Source organism: Sinocyclocheilus anshuiensis, unplaced genomic scaffold (assembly GCF_001515605.1).
Source record: "Sinocyclocheilus anshuiensis isolate Anshui unplaced genomic scaffold, SAMN03320099.WGS_v1.1 scaffold1095, whole genome shotgun sequence".
Lineage (NCBI taxonomy): Eukaryota > Metazoa > Chordata > Actinopteri > Cypriniformes > Cyprinidae > Sinocyclocheilus > Sinocyclocheilus anshuiensis.
In genome coordinates, this window is record NW_015544226.1 from 309,066 (window position 1) to 325,618 (window position 16,553).

Sequence of the window (16,553 nt, forward strand, 5' to 3'; positions counted from 1 at the left end):
TCTTAACTTTTATAAAGAATATATCTTTGGATTTGAGACTTTAGTCTTTGCAACTTTACAGATCTTCTTTATGCACCAAGAGCTTGTAACACTCCAAAGAGAAAGGAAAATTTGAAATCGCATCATATGACCGCTTTAAAAGACAAATGCTTTCCAAACACATAGCAATCAATGCATGGCTAAATAACCTACTGAGTGGTAATTGAGTGTTCATCAGTAGTTGATGCAATGTTGAGAAAATGCTTCTTAAAATTTAAATGATTTTTGTAAACCCAGTGATCAAATGCTGTGCCCTCTCAATTTTCTGTGTAATTATAGCCACCTGACTAGTGACTGGTCTTTGTGTGAATGTCTACAAAACTGTTTAGGTAGACTGGTAAGGCTATATAAGGCTATTTTAGAAATGAAAACTTAAAAGATAGAAAAGAAGCATTAGGGAGAATAAATAAATTATGAATAATTGTGTGAAAAATATATAATCATCTAATCAATAAAAAAGTAACTGTAGTCTGATTATGAGTATTTTAAAATGTAATTTAATCTAATTTCAAGTACTTAATTTTTGGAATCGGATTACGTAATCCAGATTACATGTAATCAGTTACTACCCAGCTCTGACTATAAGTATCCCAAGATAAAGTTAGTTATCATTAGTCATTATTTTAATTTTTTTTACCGTTAATGCTTAAGAGATTTATTATAGACAAATATTTATTGTGGGGAAAAGCAAGAATTTTAAATCTCTTCAATCATTTCGCTCTGAAGTCACTGCTGTGGGCTGTGCTGCACGCAAGACTCTTTGACAGGCTCCTAATCTTAAAGACACACAAAAGCTTTTTGTCATTTTCTTGCTTGAGCAACTAAAGCCAACAGAGGAACAGGAACAATCGACAAACACTCCGAAGGAGGGCTCTCCTGGCTTTAAAACAAAAAGTGATTTTGATTCCCTTATAGTTCTCTGCAAACGGGAACTGTTTTTTTCTCCTCACAACTATTGAATTTGAAGTAATTTCGCTGCAGCGGCGATTTCAGTTCACAGTTCGCATGAAGAAGAGGGAGGGCAATCCTAGTCCTTCCCCTCACAGCACACTTCTAGTGGAAAACCAGCTCAAAAAAATGAAACAGGGAAGAAGAGGGAACGCGTTTTATGTGAAGAAAAGTTCAAAGATTATCGGAAAGTCTCCTCGGATTGACGAGTTTAAACATCTGTGAAGCGTGTTCGAAGCTTTGGAATCAACACAACAACTTGTAACGGACTTAAAACGTTGGACGCACAAAACTGGCGGCAGATCGAAATAAAGCGGGACTTGGCGAAAACTTATGAAGGTAAATAACTTTAGCAGATAATTCATTGTAAACAATTATTATTTAAATCAAATTACAAGGATTGTTATTTTAGTCAGTCTGCAAAAGTTTCACCAAAACTTATTTAAGCGACTGTAAATATGAGGCTTAAAGTCTTAAAGTTTTCGTGCTTTGAGAACCTAAAGACGTTTCATTAGCTAGTTTTTGAAAACGCAGGCTTTGCATGGTTTGCATCCTCCTGCAGTGAATGAGAATGCTGTTGAGAAAGTTGTATTGCTGTTACTTTGTAGATAGGACGATATGACATGCGCAGTGCTGACATATTTGCTACAAGTCAACCTGCTCCATATGGCCCGAAGACATGCATGAATGCTACGTGTACTGTTAATATTATATGAATAAGCTTTTAAAAAGTATATCTGTCCTGCAGAAGCAATATTTAGGGTAGGCCTATATGCTAACTGATTGTTGAAAAGGCAAATTTTTCCAACACAGATTCTTAAAGATGCATTATAGCTGTCAACCCTATTTACTTTTCCATTGTAAATTATGTTAAGTAATGAATTAGGCTGCATGGGGATCATTAGAGGTCCTGCTGACGGATGTCACCCCACTCTTCTGAGGAATGCTGCCCAGGGCTGAGGGGGAGCAGGACACAGATATGCACACTACATAGGGCAGGAATGCAGTCATGTGTTATTGGAAATCAAAGCAAGAGGCCAAGTTATGAGGAACTCTCAGGATTTATTAGGTGAAACTAATTGCCCTTTACTACTTAACCATTGCTAACAGGAGTATAGGCCCTGCCTCATAATGCTTTCATTGAGTGCTTGAGTGCTTGAATGTAGGGAGGACTTGTTTACTCAGATTTCCAAAAGGGTTACTGGGGTAGCCATGGACGACATTCCAAGAAATGTCCATCACACTTCCAGAACGAACCCACAGCTTTATTAGCTGGAAGCTCATTATTCGGATGGTCTCCTCTCTCTTCCTGTTATCCGAACAGTGCCATGGAAAGCCATTGCTTTTTGTTGTAAAGGTAGTGAACATTTGCCAGAAAAGTGCCTAGCGGCATTGACTCACAGTGCAGGAATGTCAGCTCTCTTTCGCTTTTCCCTCCTCTCTCCATCTCTTTCCATCCCTCACTTCCTTTGCCCCCTGCCTCCCTCCTTCTTTTTTTTCAGAGAGGCCAAAGTTCTGCTTGCTGACTCAGCCTCCAAATCACCCAATTGCCTTTTCCACTGAGCTTTTTGGAAGTCCAAAAAGCCTGCAGTCCTTAAGTTTTACAATTACGTTGAGTCCAACTGAGAACACCGCATCGCCCATCCCCCTCGATGGAATCTGCCGTGTCCATATAACACAAAAACACCTATTAAAAGACATGGGTAAAAGGACATGGTGCTAACTAAAGAATGTTGATGAAACTGATAATGAAAAGTTGACAAATTCCGTTGTTGGTTATTTGGGTCTGTGCTGAACCTTTAAGACGTTCATTTTGCTTGGTTGCAGTGCAAAAATAAAGTAAAATAAATTAACTGAATGTGTAAAACAGTGATTACAAGGCTAAACAAAAGCCTCTTCCGTGCGGTATTGTCAGCAGTGCAAAATGGTAAATGTTAATCCTACGATTAAGGTCCTCTGGTTGGTGGATATTATGCAGTTAATATTCATTAACAACTCTTTTCAAACTGACTGTGAACTGAAAACTGCCTGATATAATTGTAATATTTTGTAATATGTCTTTGTTTATAAGCATTCAGGTTCAAAATGATTTTTCCAAAAATAACAGCAGCGTAATAAGACAGGTTGAAGTAGGTTTCTACAGAATGTTCTCATTTTGAATTGGTCTCGTAAATACGTGTCCAGGTAACATTTTCAAATAAAAATAAATAAATAAATAAAAATACAAGAAAGAAAGAAATAAAAACATAACCTGAAATCAAACTCAACTCAGCCCTTGGATTAATCAAAGAAACAGCCTAATAAAAGAATTAATGTATTATTAAAATAGTTGCACCCCTAGTGCTAACTTTCAAAGTTTTATCATTGACAATGTCTTGTGTAACCCAATGCCCCAGCATGATGTATACCTGCTTACCTCAGGGCAGTGAAGTCAGACACCCCTGTGGTGGAATGTGTCACTAATTTTCAGACACAGTCACATGGGCGAGGTACAGTGTCTCACCATTCACTCATATCTGGGCCATAAATTGCATAAGCTGGATGTGTCATTTAAAATTTCAGGAATAGGGGGAAGCCACCACAAGCCAGACAGTGATTCGACTCCAGTTGGTCAAATGAAGTATATAATGCTTTCTGTTTCGACCTTTGTCAAACCGAAATAGAGAGTTTTTGCCATCTGGTTGACTGAAGACTTACCTTGCTAAAACCATATCATCAGTGTTGTTGCTTTAATGGTATAAATATTACATTATATGGTTGTGTGTGTGTATTAGGGCTGTCAAAATGGCGGAAAAACTAAATTCGAATTTTGTAAAATACTTATGTTCTAAATACTAATAAATGTTACACTTAATGTTCCTGTGGCTCAGTGGTAGAGCATTGCGTTAGCAGCATTCGAGCCTGAATGCACTGTAAGTCGCTTTGGATAAAAGCGTCTGCTAAATGCATAAATTTAATTGAATTTAATTGAATTTAAATTTAATACTCCCCATTGATAGCGGCTCCCTGATACGTGAAAATTATATGCAATATTAGAATGATTGTGGAAGCGGGCGGGACTGGACAAACCTTGCAGGAGCGGAACACACATGTTGTCACTGTTTAAGTTCAGAGGTAAGAAGACTGCTATCTAGCGGTCGGGATATAAACTCAAAACGAAACAACGGCCATGAATCCTGTATACATTTTTTTTTTAAAATATCGATATTGCATTTTTGAGAATCGATACAGTATCGCCAAACAAAATATCGCAATACTCACGTGTATCGATATTTTCTTACACCCCTAGAATTTAAAATGTAAAAATCAAATTGAATGTGTCCCTTTATTGCTGCTGTTATCTTAAAATACATTTTGAACCTTCCTGCTCATTAACAAAGACACTACAAAGATATTAAAATTGCATAGACACTGGATATGTTTGACCGAGATCTTGCTGCTTGCATCCCCCACATCTGTCGTACATGACCGAAACTCTGTTAATTGTCACTTTGGTCATAAATTTCAGATTTTATAGATGTGTTTTTTTTCCTCTGACAAAATGGGAATGGGAATATGTGGTGGGGGGGCTGAATATGTCTTTTTTCCCCCTACTGAGGGAACGAAACTGGTGCAGAGCTTCAGTGGCAAAGATGAAGCATCTCTAGCACATGCTTTTCATTAAGGCTTTGGATGGAAGAGTGGGTGGGGATTGAGCTGGAGTTAAGGGGAGCAGCGCTGTGTTTCCAAATACTTGGGCCTGTATCAGGAACTTGTGGGGGGAAAAGAACCACATTATAGAGACCTTGTTGCAGTTGGAGTATGGAGGAAGAAAAGAAATGGAGGGAGTTATTCTGTGACTCATGTTGGATTTTTCTGCCATATTGGCACACAGGTTTGCAGGGCCTCTATTGCAGCTCTTTCTTTTTCTTTTATTGTTGGCTAAAGAATTTTTCATTTAAAAACATGAGATGCAGTGGGATGGGGGAAAAATCCACCATAAAGTCTCAATATATGTTTATAAGTTAAACTTGCATTAAATTTACATGGCTTTCTAAACATGTGGCTCCTTTGTGCGAGATGCGAGTGCAACAGTGATAGATGTCCCTCTAGAAAATGCTCGAAATATGTGTTCTGTGTGAACGGCTTGGTTTCAGTTTTGATTTAAACCAGATCTTCTCCGCATTGATGTTCTCTTTTTCCGCGATATTTTTAATGAACAACGCAGCAGCACCACATCTAGTGGCTTCAACTGGATAGGCTAACAAAAATATTATAATGCAACGACACTTACAGTTGAACTGGAGTTAAGGGGAGCAGCGCTGTGTTTCCAAATACTTGGGCCTGTATCAGGAACTTGTGGGGGGAAAAGAACCACATTATAGAGACCTTGTTGCAGTTGGAGTATGGAGGAAGAAAAGAAATGGAGGGAGTTATTCTGTGACTCATGTTGGATTTTTCTGCCATATTGGCACACAGGTTTGCAGGGCCTCTATTGCAGCTCTTTCTTTTTCTTTTATTGTTGGCTAAAGATAAAAAAGTGATGAATGAAACATCAGTAATATACCTTTGCCAGCAGTATTACTGGGCAGCAATTCATTTAAATCATGGCATTGTGGCATGATTTTCATGACAAGTATGCACATTCATGCATCAACATTTCCTTGCCTTAATGCAAACCATCTCGTTCTTATTGTACTATGTTTCTGTACTATAAAATAGTGTATTATTATTTAGATATAAATTGTTTACTATGTCATGGTGGTATTTTAATTTATAATAATGGATATCTATTTTTCAAATATCGGCATTGGCCGATAAGTTTTTCTGTTTGGCCGATGTGTTCGAGTCGGGACTTTTATAAATTTTTATTTTAAATTCGACGAATATTCAAAATTCGAAAAAAAAAAATTGACAGCCCTAGTGTGTGTGTGTGTGTGTGTGTGTGTGTGTGTGTTCGGCTGTCAAAAAACCCATATCGGTCGACCACTATTTATAAATTATATTATGAAATAATGTTAAAAATGATAATGATTCTATCATGAAATATGCTTAATGATAATAAATAAGATGTAAAATTCTGGTCCTAAAATAGGTTTAATTTTCTTTATGCAAAATAATTTAATCATTTAATAAATAATTTTCTTGCCTTTTTATACCTGGACATTTTTGTTAGATGCACAGATTCACCTATGGAAGTGTATTGCATAAATGTATGGTTTCATATGGTATTCAATGATACTTCATAGAGTACCTTAGTATAATAAAATCCTGAATCCACTGTGCACTGAATTGTTGTAGCCCCAAGTGCTATCCTCTGGTTTCTCTCAGCACTGACTTCCCATCAGGCCCCTCACATGTTTAAAAGAACGTAATCCCTTAAAATGAATCACGGTTGAATTCCAAGAAAGCAGCACAATCGAGGGAGGAGGTGAATTAATGCAGCGAAGACATATTGCGACGAACATGGAAACAGAGGTAGAGAGAGGGAGCAGATGTGTCAGAGTTTCTTAGCCTACTTCTTTTCCAGTCCTGCAGTGTGAGAATCTCTCCGATCTAGGAGTAATGAACACAGGGGGAGGCTGAGCTTTACGCTTTCTCCACGGTTGCAGCGCCAGACCTTTCCAGAATGGAATGTTGCGTTTCCTGCTCAGTTCCTGCCATGCGTTTCTCAATTCCCCCTTCTGCCCTAATCTCTCTGTCTGCTCTGTCTTTGTTCTCGGACTGTTCCTTTGTCACTGCCTCATCCACTCATTGGATGCATGCTGAAAGACTAATCAAATTTGTGTGTGAGAATAGTTTATGGTTTGGGGTGCATCTCTTTTTGTTCCTTAAAAAGGAAGTTTTAGTGGAAAGTTTAGTGGAATCCTAAACTTTGACAAAAATTACTTTTCAGATAATTGTGTTTTAAATGTACAGTTTTTCTTTTCCATGTAACCAAACCAAAATTATTGATGACTACACAGATTTTTGTCCAATTAGATGATCTCTGGAATGAGATTGTCCCTCCCCCTAAATAGCACCTGCAAGTGACTAGCAATAACATGTAGCTGTCTGTCATAACTGTGGCTTAAATCAAAACCTAATAGCTTAAAAAAAAAAAAAAAAAAACCTGGAAAGAAAACTGCACTCAAGCACATTTAATACTTTATTGCCAATTATTTGACTATTCGTTCAGGCAGCCCACCAACTAACAGCTCTAGTTTGTCAACAGTTCATAAAAAGACACATTTACTCAGTGATCTTGCAATGTCATCTCAATTCCTCAGATAAACGTTTAATCTTCAGCCTTTATGCCGTTCTTGTGGCCTCATCGTCATCTTGTTCTCTTCGGTATCTTTTCAAACACGTATAAACTTTATTCTGTATTAGCTCCTCCTTCATCCATAACAATATTGTCAGTGTTATCATGTCCTACTTAAAGCATAAAATAACTCTTAACATGGACGAGCTCTCTGGAGTTCATTAAACCCCTGGAAATGTTCCACTAATGCTCCCCTGTTATGTAAACAGTGCCTGTGAAAGTTGGGGGTGGCATCAGAGTGTTGCTCGCTCTGACTTAAGACATTTTCTAAGGTCACCTTCCTGATCTTTCCCGCTTTTAAGTTTTGATGTCAGGAGGTTGTCCTGGTGAAATTCTATCCCTTGAGGAATGCTGCCCTACCACCCATCAGCATTAGACAGTTTACCGTTGTTGCCAGCGGCAATATTCATTCAGGTCGGGAAGTAAGACAAGAAAATGCAATGGAAAATCTTGCTTTCTTCTGTCACAGTTCTCTGAAAAGTGTTACTAAAGGGTAAAGTTCTTGCCTATAGTAACATGTATATATGGTTCAATGACAGCGCTAATTTTTGTGTCGACATCTATCATTTTATTAAAAAAATTGTTAAAAATGCAATTCGTACATACAGTGACTTGGATATACCTTTTCAATGATGAGCATATTTTATATTTCTAAATTTCTTTGGTCTGCATAAGTTAACAAAAATCACACAGGGTGATGCAGTTGTCCTTGTGATATCATGATGAAGAAAAAAAATCCTATATAAAATGTTTTTTTCTTTTTTTTTTAAGAAAAGTTTAACATGTTTTGTATAACGTTCTATTATTAATTGTTAGAAAAATATTTTAATAAAACTGCTTTATTAACATTTGAAAAACATTTCACTGCCAAATCAAAGTAAAGTGGTGCATTATATCATAAAGAGGACCCCTGCAGACCCTAATGGATGTGTGTCAAGGTCAATAAATCGTTTAAGATATCAGATAATTTGGCATATTTATGACAAGAAAAAGTTTCTTATATTTATGAATTATTAGTTAATGATATTTGTTTGAAAAACTTTTTTAAAAACTTTACTAGAATTCTAAAAAACATGAGCAAGCTGTGTAGGCTCGGCTGCCATGCTTTCAAGGTATATGGAAATATTGTTACTTTTTGCTTGATGGTCACACAATATGACATTGTATGACATTTGTCATTGTAAGCTGTTTATTGTTGCGTTAGCTAACAAAAACACCAGTACATATTGTTCTCTTTAGACTTCTATACGTCCAAATCCGTTCAAATCAAATCTGTTTGGTGATTAGTTCTATTGTGTCAGCTTCTGGTCATATGACTAAAAAGTCTTAAAGTGTAAAAGGAGATGTGTGTTGAAAGACTAGATGTGATGGTATTAGTCACACTATATACCAAACTACTTGGTATTTTTGGAAATAGTTTTGAAGTTTAGCAAGCATGTCCTAAAGTGATGGTTAAGAAACCGTTTTAGTTTTCAATTCCAAAACATTTTAAGTTAAGCATTAACGTCAGTCCTTGATCAGATAATAACCTGAACATCTGTCAGTGCTGTACTGAGAACCTGGAGTGTCTCAGCGTAATGAGGGCAGGAGTGGACTGTACTGTCAGAGGCTTGATAGAGTGCCAGCATCGAGCCCGTGCTCAAACCTACCCTGGGCCACATTCCTGATGTATTACCCGAGTAAACACTGTCTGCATGGGGGCCCTGGGAAACTTGTGCATGAAACATAAATATTTAGACAATGTCAGCATCCATTCAGAATGTTATGGACAATCAGAAACCAGGTTACAGTTAGTGGTATACATCCATCTTGAATGATCTGATCTTTCTTAGTACAACTACCACTGCAATTTAAAATCGGACCTTTTGAAATGGCTTATATTTATTTTGTTTGTTATGTGGTAACTTGAGTTTTTTCTCAGTAAATAACCAAATATCTTTTTGTCAAGGAAGTGAGATTGTATTAAATGAGAATGTGTGCACAACTTCATCGGCAGATTATTGCACACCATTGGGGATAATTTTGGACATTGCACACCATGGGTCATTTATTTCTTTATAAAATTCAAGAGGATGAAACATTTTTTAATTAATTGCACTCTTTCAGATAGCTTGACAGTACCCATGTTGCTCTTGGCTTTGTTTAGTTGCGCTTGAAAGAGACGGGCAGCAGCAGTTAGAAATATGAGGAAGGAATAACTGCTGTCTGTGTTAGGACAAGCCAGGTGTTTTAGTTTCTTATCAGAGGACTTGCAGTTTGCCACCTGTTTCTACATTACTCAACTTTTCTTAGCAGGTGGATCCTTTGCTCAGTTTGGCCTGACATTCAGGGATTTGTCTGTTGACAACATGTTAGGGTTATTGATGGCTCACGATAGTCGACTAATCAACAAGTCCTCCAATAACTTGACTAGTCCAGTTGGACAAATGCCCCCTAATGTGATGATCCCTTTTTGAACCCCCTAGCCCCCATCCTAAAATATAAAGACAGTTATATATTTTCATGTACAATGACCCATTTATACCGTGTAAGAAAAATACTATGTATAATATTACAAAGATGACGTCTTGTTTCCTAAACTGAATAATTTGGCTTCCTTTATATTCCTGTAGCTCAAACAGAAAAGCATGGTGCTAGCAACACCAAAGTCATGGGTTTGATTTCCAAGGAATGCATGTCCTAATAGTAAGCCTTAAATGTAAGTCGCTTTGGAGAAAAAAGTAGAGATCGACCGATATATCGATTTACCGATATTTTCCCGATATTTAAGCATTTTACAATAATCGGATATCGGTTTTGTAATATCAGATTCACCGATAAACGCCGCCATCTTGTGGATGTTTTGAGAATTGCGCGCAGGATCACCATTGCAGCGCATCTGAGGGGAAACAAGACAACAACAACGGCGTGCACGGGTACTTGATTTACTGTAGTTAGTAAACTTTATTTAACATGACAGCCATTAATGCACAAATTAGATGTATTACATAAATGCCTGATATGCAGTTTATGCAGCTTGGCTCAATAATTGGTATCGGTTATAAAATATCAATATCGGTCGATAACTAGAAAAAAGTCAAATGCATAAATATAATGAAATGTAGATGTTATATTTTCACTCTGTCCAGCAGTTTTTGAATGCAGTGTCCCATCTAAATTTGTCCCATGTCTCGTTTTCATTTGTGTCCAATTAAATGTGGTGTCTACTCTGAGGAAGGTTTGTTAGCTCATTGATTATGACAACATCTCAACAATTGTAGCATACAGAAATTGAAGAGTAACAGGTAAACAAGTCTTGGCACACGATATGAAATCAAAAAGTGAAAGTGAAAATTTTGAAATGGTAAAGAAACTATTTTAACATTCCAGTAAACTCCAAAACCCAAACCCGATAATCTGGATTAGATAAAGTTGGACTCTTTTTGAGGTTTCAGGCAAGCATCATAGAGGAATAATTTGTATAAACCACAATTACTTTTGTGTCAACTGTTATATTAGTCAGATTTCAGATATTTATTGCACACCTAGTCTCTGATAATTAGCTCTACTCATTTTGATGTAAGTTGGAGTGTTAACAGCAGCAGGCAGGTTTGAAGGTGTGTAGATAACTGGCAGTGATCCAACTCACCTATCCTTACAGCCACACCTGATGGAATGCATTAGTTAGTTCAGTGTACGAGCTTACTGCAGCAGTGTCGGTTAGCGTGTGAACAAAGGAGTACGGCTCAAGACAAATGGTCAACGGGTAGAGGAGTTCAGTGGAGTTTTCTCATCCAGGACATCTTTGGTGTAAAGGAGGTGGAAATCTGTGAGTTGAATTTGTGTTGGATGAATATTTCAGCTTTTTAATAGCTTAAAATTAATTTTCTTGTCACGATTGTACTTTAAAAGGGATGCCAAGTTCTTCAAAGTCACCTAGTATGAAAATGTTTGAACATTATTCAAAGTTAACGTCAGTCTAGAAAAAAAGAGGCATTTGCTGTATGGACATTGTAGGTAGTAAATTTGAAGGAAGTGTGTTTATGAAGTTAAGAGGGTAGATAAACATTCTCCCAGTTTTGCAATTCTGGGAATCATGCTTGACATGCTTCATACCTTGGTCAGGACTTAAACTGTAAGCACGTAGTTCCACTGCAACACGTCCATTGCAAGACTCCGAGGTCAGAGACTTTGGAAACTTTCGTTAGGAGACCTATCTGTGGACTTTTAGGCATGTCAGATTCCCCGAATTCACTTCTGGGCACTCTGGCCGTGGAATAAACTGTTTATCTGAAACAGTCAAGGAACTTGAAGTTCAAGCGTCAGCAGGGGTGTGAGGGGAGGAGGCATCTGTAGTCTATTTCTGTTTTTGATGAGGTTAGGGGCGTATTAGAGAGGGGTCTGGTTTATTGTATGATTCAGACTGTTTCATAGCGATGTGAAATTTTGTATGTGAGTGATTCAGGAGTTCTTGTAGTGAGTTTTCTTTTAAAAATGTGTTGTCTGAAAGAGAGTGTTTCTAGGTTTTTGTCAACAGACAAATATGAGTGAAACACACAAAACCTGTCAAGAATATATCCTGGATGTATTGACCTGGACGTGTTTTAAATAAATATTTATCTTTACTTGAAGAAAACGATGGATGAGAAATTCAAACACTGAAGCCAATTAAATAATAAGTAATTAAATAATAAAGCAATGTATTTAAAACATTTATGTATCACACACACATCAACACAAATTTGACAGCCCTAAACTATTGAAGTACCTTTAATGTAATGAAGTAAATAAAAAAAATTCAGAAATGAGCAACAAAAACTCAAAATTAATATTTCCCAGTACAAATAAATCTTAATGGCCTTTAAAAAAGAGGCTTTAGATTTGTGCAAAATATAATTTATTGTTTTTTGTGTTTTAGGGTGAAATGTGTCATTGACATGTTTTTAATATATCCATTTTGGGAAGAACCTATCTTAAATACTTTTAAAGACTTTTGTCAGTCCCTAAAGCAGGGGTCAGCAAGTAAGTTTGGCATCGGGCCAAAATTTTTTTTCACCACTACATGGTGGCCCAAAACATAGTCAAAGGATAATTTAAGAAATTAACTGATGAAAAATGCAACTAGAATTGCCTATGACAGACTGTTACAGTGTCTTTTGTAACTGGTAGTGAGCTGTTACTCTGTGTTTAATCCTGTAGGAGGACAGTCATTAAAGGGTTAGTTCACCCAAAAATGAAAATTTTGTCATTAATTACTCACCCTCATGTCGTTCTAAACCCGTAAGACCTCCTTTCATCTTCGGAACACAAATTAAGATATTTTTGATGCATTCTGACAGCTCTCTGATCCTCCCATAGACAGCAAGGGTACTACCACGATCAACGTCCAGAAATGTAGCAAGGAGATTGGTAAAATAATCCATGTGACATCAGGGGTTCAACCGTAATATTACGAAGACACGAAAATACTTTTTGTGCACAAAAGAAAAAAAAAACGACTTTATTCAACAATCCGTCTCCTCTGCCTCACCCTAGCGCCATTTTGGAGAGTATACTATCCACTGAACGCAAACAGCGTATGTTGTTCTATGTCAGCCGCACCACACGGATACTTTGTTTTCGTTCAAATCAAAGCACAAACATCGTAGAAAACGTATCCATGTGGTGTACATATATGTAACGTATATTAAAAAATAAAATGAATAAAATAACAGCAGAGTTTCAAAGTGGCTTATTGGAACAATAGTGTTCAAACTTTTTTCCTACCACATGACAAGCTAATAACATGGTTGTCAGCATTAAAAGGTATAATTGCTGCTTTTTGCGGTTCAAATTTAGTTTTTGATGAAAATAACAGTAGCCTACTTTTTTGTCAGTTATTTTTCCTACGGATCGATGCATTTCTTACAGATTTCTGCTCATTCGAAATCTGATACAGATGAAGTAGCACTGTATTACATTTGTTTGAATGCATTATTGAGAGAGCGATTGCATGTGAATAAGTGTTGTAGTACTTGCTTAAATCATGCTTTCAGCTGAAAATATCTATATCTAGAAGGAGCAAACTAATTCCTTGAGAACTATAACTTCCTGCTCATGTCCATTGCCGTCATCATAGCCTTCACATTCTTTCTGATTTGAGTGATCCTTCTCTATCAAGCTAGCTAAATGTTTAACGTGAATTCTTGCTAAATATGCAGTTATATTACGGGCCATTGGCATGAATTGTACTCGTGATGGAGCGGTGGTGGAGCGCTCTTGGAGCGAATGAAAACCACAACAAGATCTGGCAACTGGGCAACCTTGGAATTTGTTGACGTGGTTATTCATATAATGAGGTTTGGGCCATACAAATTACGAGAGTTTTACCGGAGGTGAATGTAGCAAACATATAAAATACGCCCATAGGATTTTTTTATAGAAAGATTAAAAATATGGGAGAAATACGGGAAAATATTTAAACGTAATGATAGTGGGATAGAATGGTAAAATACGGGAGAATCCCGGGAAAAATGGGAGGGTTGACAGGTATGGCTAAATATGCAGTTATATTAGGGGCTGTTGGCATGAATTGTACTCGTGATGGAGCGGTGGTGGAGCGCTATTGGAGTGAGTGAAAACCACGACGCTCCAACCTTTAAAAAATCCGCTCCTCGCTCCATTCAAAATCACACCTCTCCACTCCGCGCTCCGCTCCGCTCACATAACCTACTCTGATTGTGAGTAACTGTTGCTGTCATGACAGATCTATTTCAGAACCAGCCACTATCAAAATTAATCTGGCTGCGGGCACGGGCCAGATATTATTGCTGGCGGGCCAGTTTTGGCCTGCGGGCCGCCTGTTGCTGACCACTACCCTAAAGCATCAAAATTTCAAACACTACATTGTGTTACTGTGTTTGCTTGGCATTATGTAGCTAATGCCAGTCCCTTAAAACTATGCATATCCTTACATACAGTTTGAATTGAACTGTGAACATTGTGAAAATGGGGGTAAAACAAGGGCATTCCTTTTTTGGTTCTGTCTCATTCAGGAAACAATCGTACCTCACGTCCTCTTTTCTTTCACATGAAATATTTTTCTCTCTGCAATCCAAAAAAAGCCCATCTAGTTGTCTTTGGACCCCACCCCCATTGTTCTAACTCGTCAGAGTGCCTTCCTGTTCTAGAGTGGCTTGGCATTCGGGACCTCACAGACCGGCTGTGTGTTTTGGAGCGACTTGAGGAGCTTCTTCAGTCCAGTGACCCTAGCGATTTTCAGGACCATGAGCAGCCAGTAGTGACACACGACAGCATCTACAGCAGCCACACAGGTAGGTGACCTGGTCAAATATACAGTGGAGTAATGGAGTCAAAAGATTACACCGTGACTGGAGAACACCAGAGCCTAGATGGATGGGGTGGACATCAATGGGACAAAAAGAAGTACTAGAAGTTATAGGTTAGTTCAGTTCGGCTCGGAAACTGGAATCACTTTGGTAGTGATTCCAGCTACCAAAATGTAGAACCTGTTTGGATATAATTTGATCACTTAAAAAGTCCTGTGATATATTTTACACTTAAAGTGATTAATAAAAGCCATGACATTTTTTTAAGTAAAGGTGTTTGAAGTACTTCTAGAGCCTAAGATTTGTCCGACAAATTTTCTCTAATTACACTGGATGAAGGTCACAGTAAAAACGGGTATGTGTAAACATATAAAATAAAGCTGCAGACAAATATCTTTTTGGGACAGTTTTCTGTTTTTCATTATATGAAATGTCACATCTCCATCTACAGTAAAATCAGCCATCATTTCATTTGTTGTAACCATGAGTTTTGTTTTTGTTTTTTTGTGACCTCTGCATTTCATATTCTCATCCTGCTTTTGTTTGTGGCCATCTCTGTCATTGGCTCTGAGGACGTCTCAGTGAGCGAAAGATTGGAGAATGACAGGAAGTTTAAGTATGGGGGGTTGGGGGTGGGCCACTATGAACTGTATTTTTCTACTTTCACTCTCTCGATGTCCACTTTCTCTGGCTTTCCATGTTGGAAAGCAGTTGTACACTGATGGCTCTGTCTCTGACTCACTTTACGTTTATTTATTTATTCACCACAGATGTTTCGGAAAAAAGCCTCATCCTCCTTGAGAATGCGAGGAAAATCAGAAAACAATAGACGTAATAAGTTCCCCTTCATTACTTTGTAGATGGTATAATAACCACTAAACTACAAACTTTGTTCAAGGCCAGTAGTGGCAGCCATTCCAGATTAACACCATTTAGAGAAACAGAATATATATATATATTTATTAGTGCTGGGCAATGATTAAAATTTTTAATCGCAATTAATCGCATGATTATGCACAAAATTCAATAATGCATTCAAATGTAGTGTATTGTGCACTTTTTTCATTTAAACTGCTATATGAACAAAAGTGCAAAAAAAATTTGTTTGCAAACACTTTAAACAAATAACATGCTTTTTTTATGGTAGCATTTCTTTTACATAGTAGCAGTTAAAATATTTATTGTAAATTTCAACTTATAACATTAATGTAATCAAATTAAATATAAAACCAAAGCTATTTGCCACTGCCAGGGCATTAACGTTTTTATAGAAAATATTTTATAGTTTGCACTATTAAACAAGTTATGCTCAGAGTCCAGAGCCTCGATCATAACATTATAACAGGCACCTTCCGAGTAGAGACCTGCGCGATAGCGGGACCCAACACAGCAGAGTGCGGCGCGGGACAACACTTGATGGACGAGTGCAGGAGCGGGCGGGTAGAGACTCGTGTGTGTGGGATGCAGGAGAATAAGGGTGTACTCGCACTAGGCAATCTTAACCGTACCCGAGCGCGTTTGACCCCCAAAGCCCGGTTCGTTTGACTAGTGTGATGTGCGAGAGCGCTTCTCTGCTGTCTTCACGTGCTATCGGAAACTTACTATTTCCCACTTATGAAGTCGTGATTACGAGCATGTTGCATTCTTTTCTGTTAAAAATAATAGTGAACAGTGATTTGTGAATGTTGATGCTTAGCCTAAATAATTTTATCAGGAGCGTCCATGTAAGCGCTCCTGCAGTCTTAGGCCCTCCCCAAATGTTCTCATTGGTTGAGACGCGTGATGACACCCATCCCACCCCTCCTGTGTATTCAGAGCCAGTGAGCAACGGACATTCATAATAATAAAAAACTGCGTTAATGCGCGATAAAATAATTGTCGGTGTTAATCAATTAATGCGTTAACGCAATAATAACGCGTTAACTTGCCCAGCCCTAATATATATATATATATATATATATACACAATGTTTTTTT

The 16,553-nt window shown here is 37.6% G+C and overlaps 1 protein-coding gene across 6 annotated transcripts in view; it reads left to right on the forward strand.

Annotated features, from left to right (window-relative positions):
• Positions 1–16,553, forward strand: part of LOC107697351 (angiomotin-like) — a 50,319-nt gene that overhangs the window by 4,704 nt on the left and 29,062 nt on the right. For 3 of the 6 annotated variants that reach the window (XM_016498096.1, XM_016498098.1, XM_016498097.1), the window contains one exon: positions 14,419–14,562. In XM_016498096.1, coding sequence (XP_016353582.1) covers positions 14,419–14,562 — 144 coding nt within the window. Of the gene's footprint in view, positions 1–1,006; positions 1,327–14,418; positions 14,563–15,198; positions 15,409–16,553 lie in introns of those variants that run through there. The other 3 variants (XM_016498099.1, XM_016498101.1, XM_016498100.1) reach the window with 3 other exon arrangements.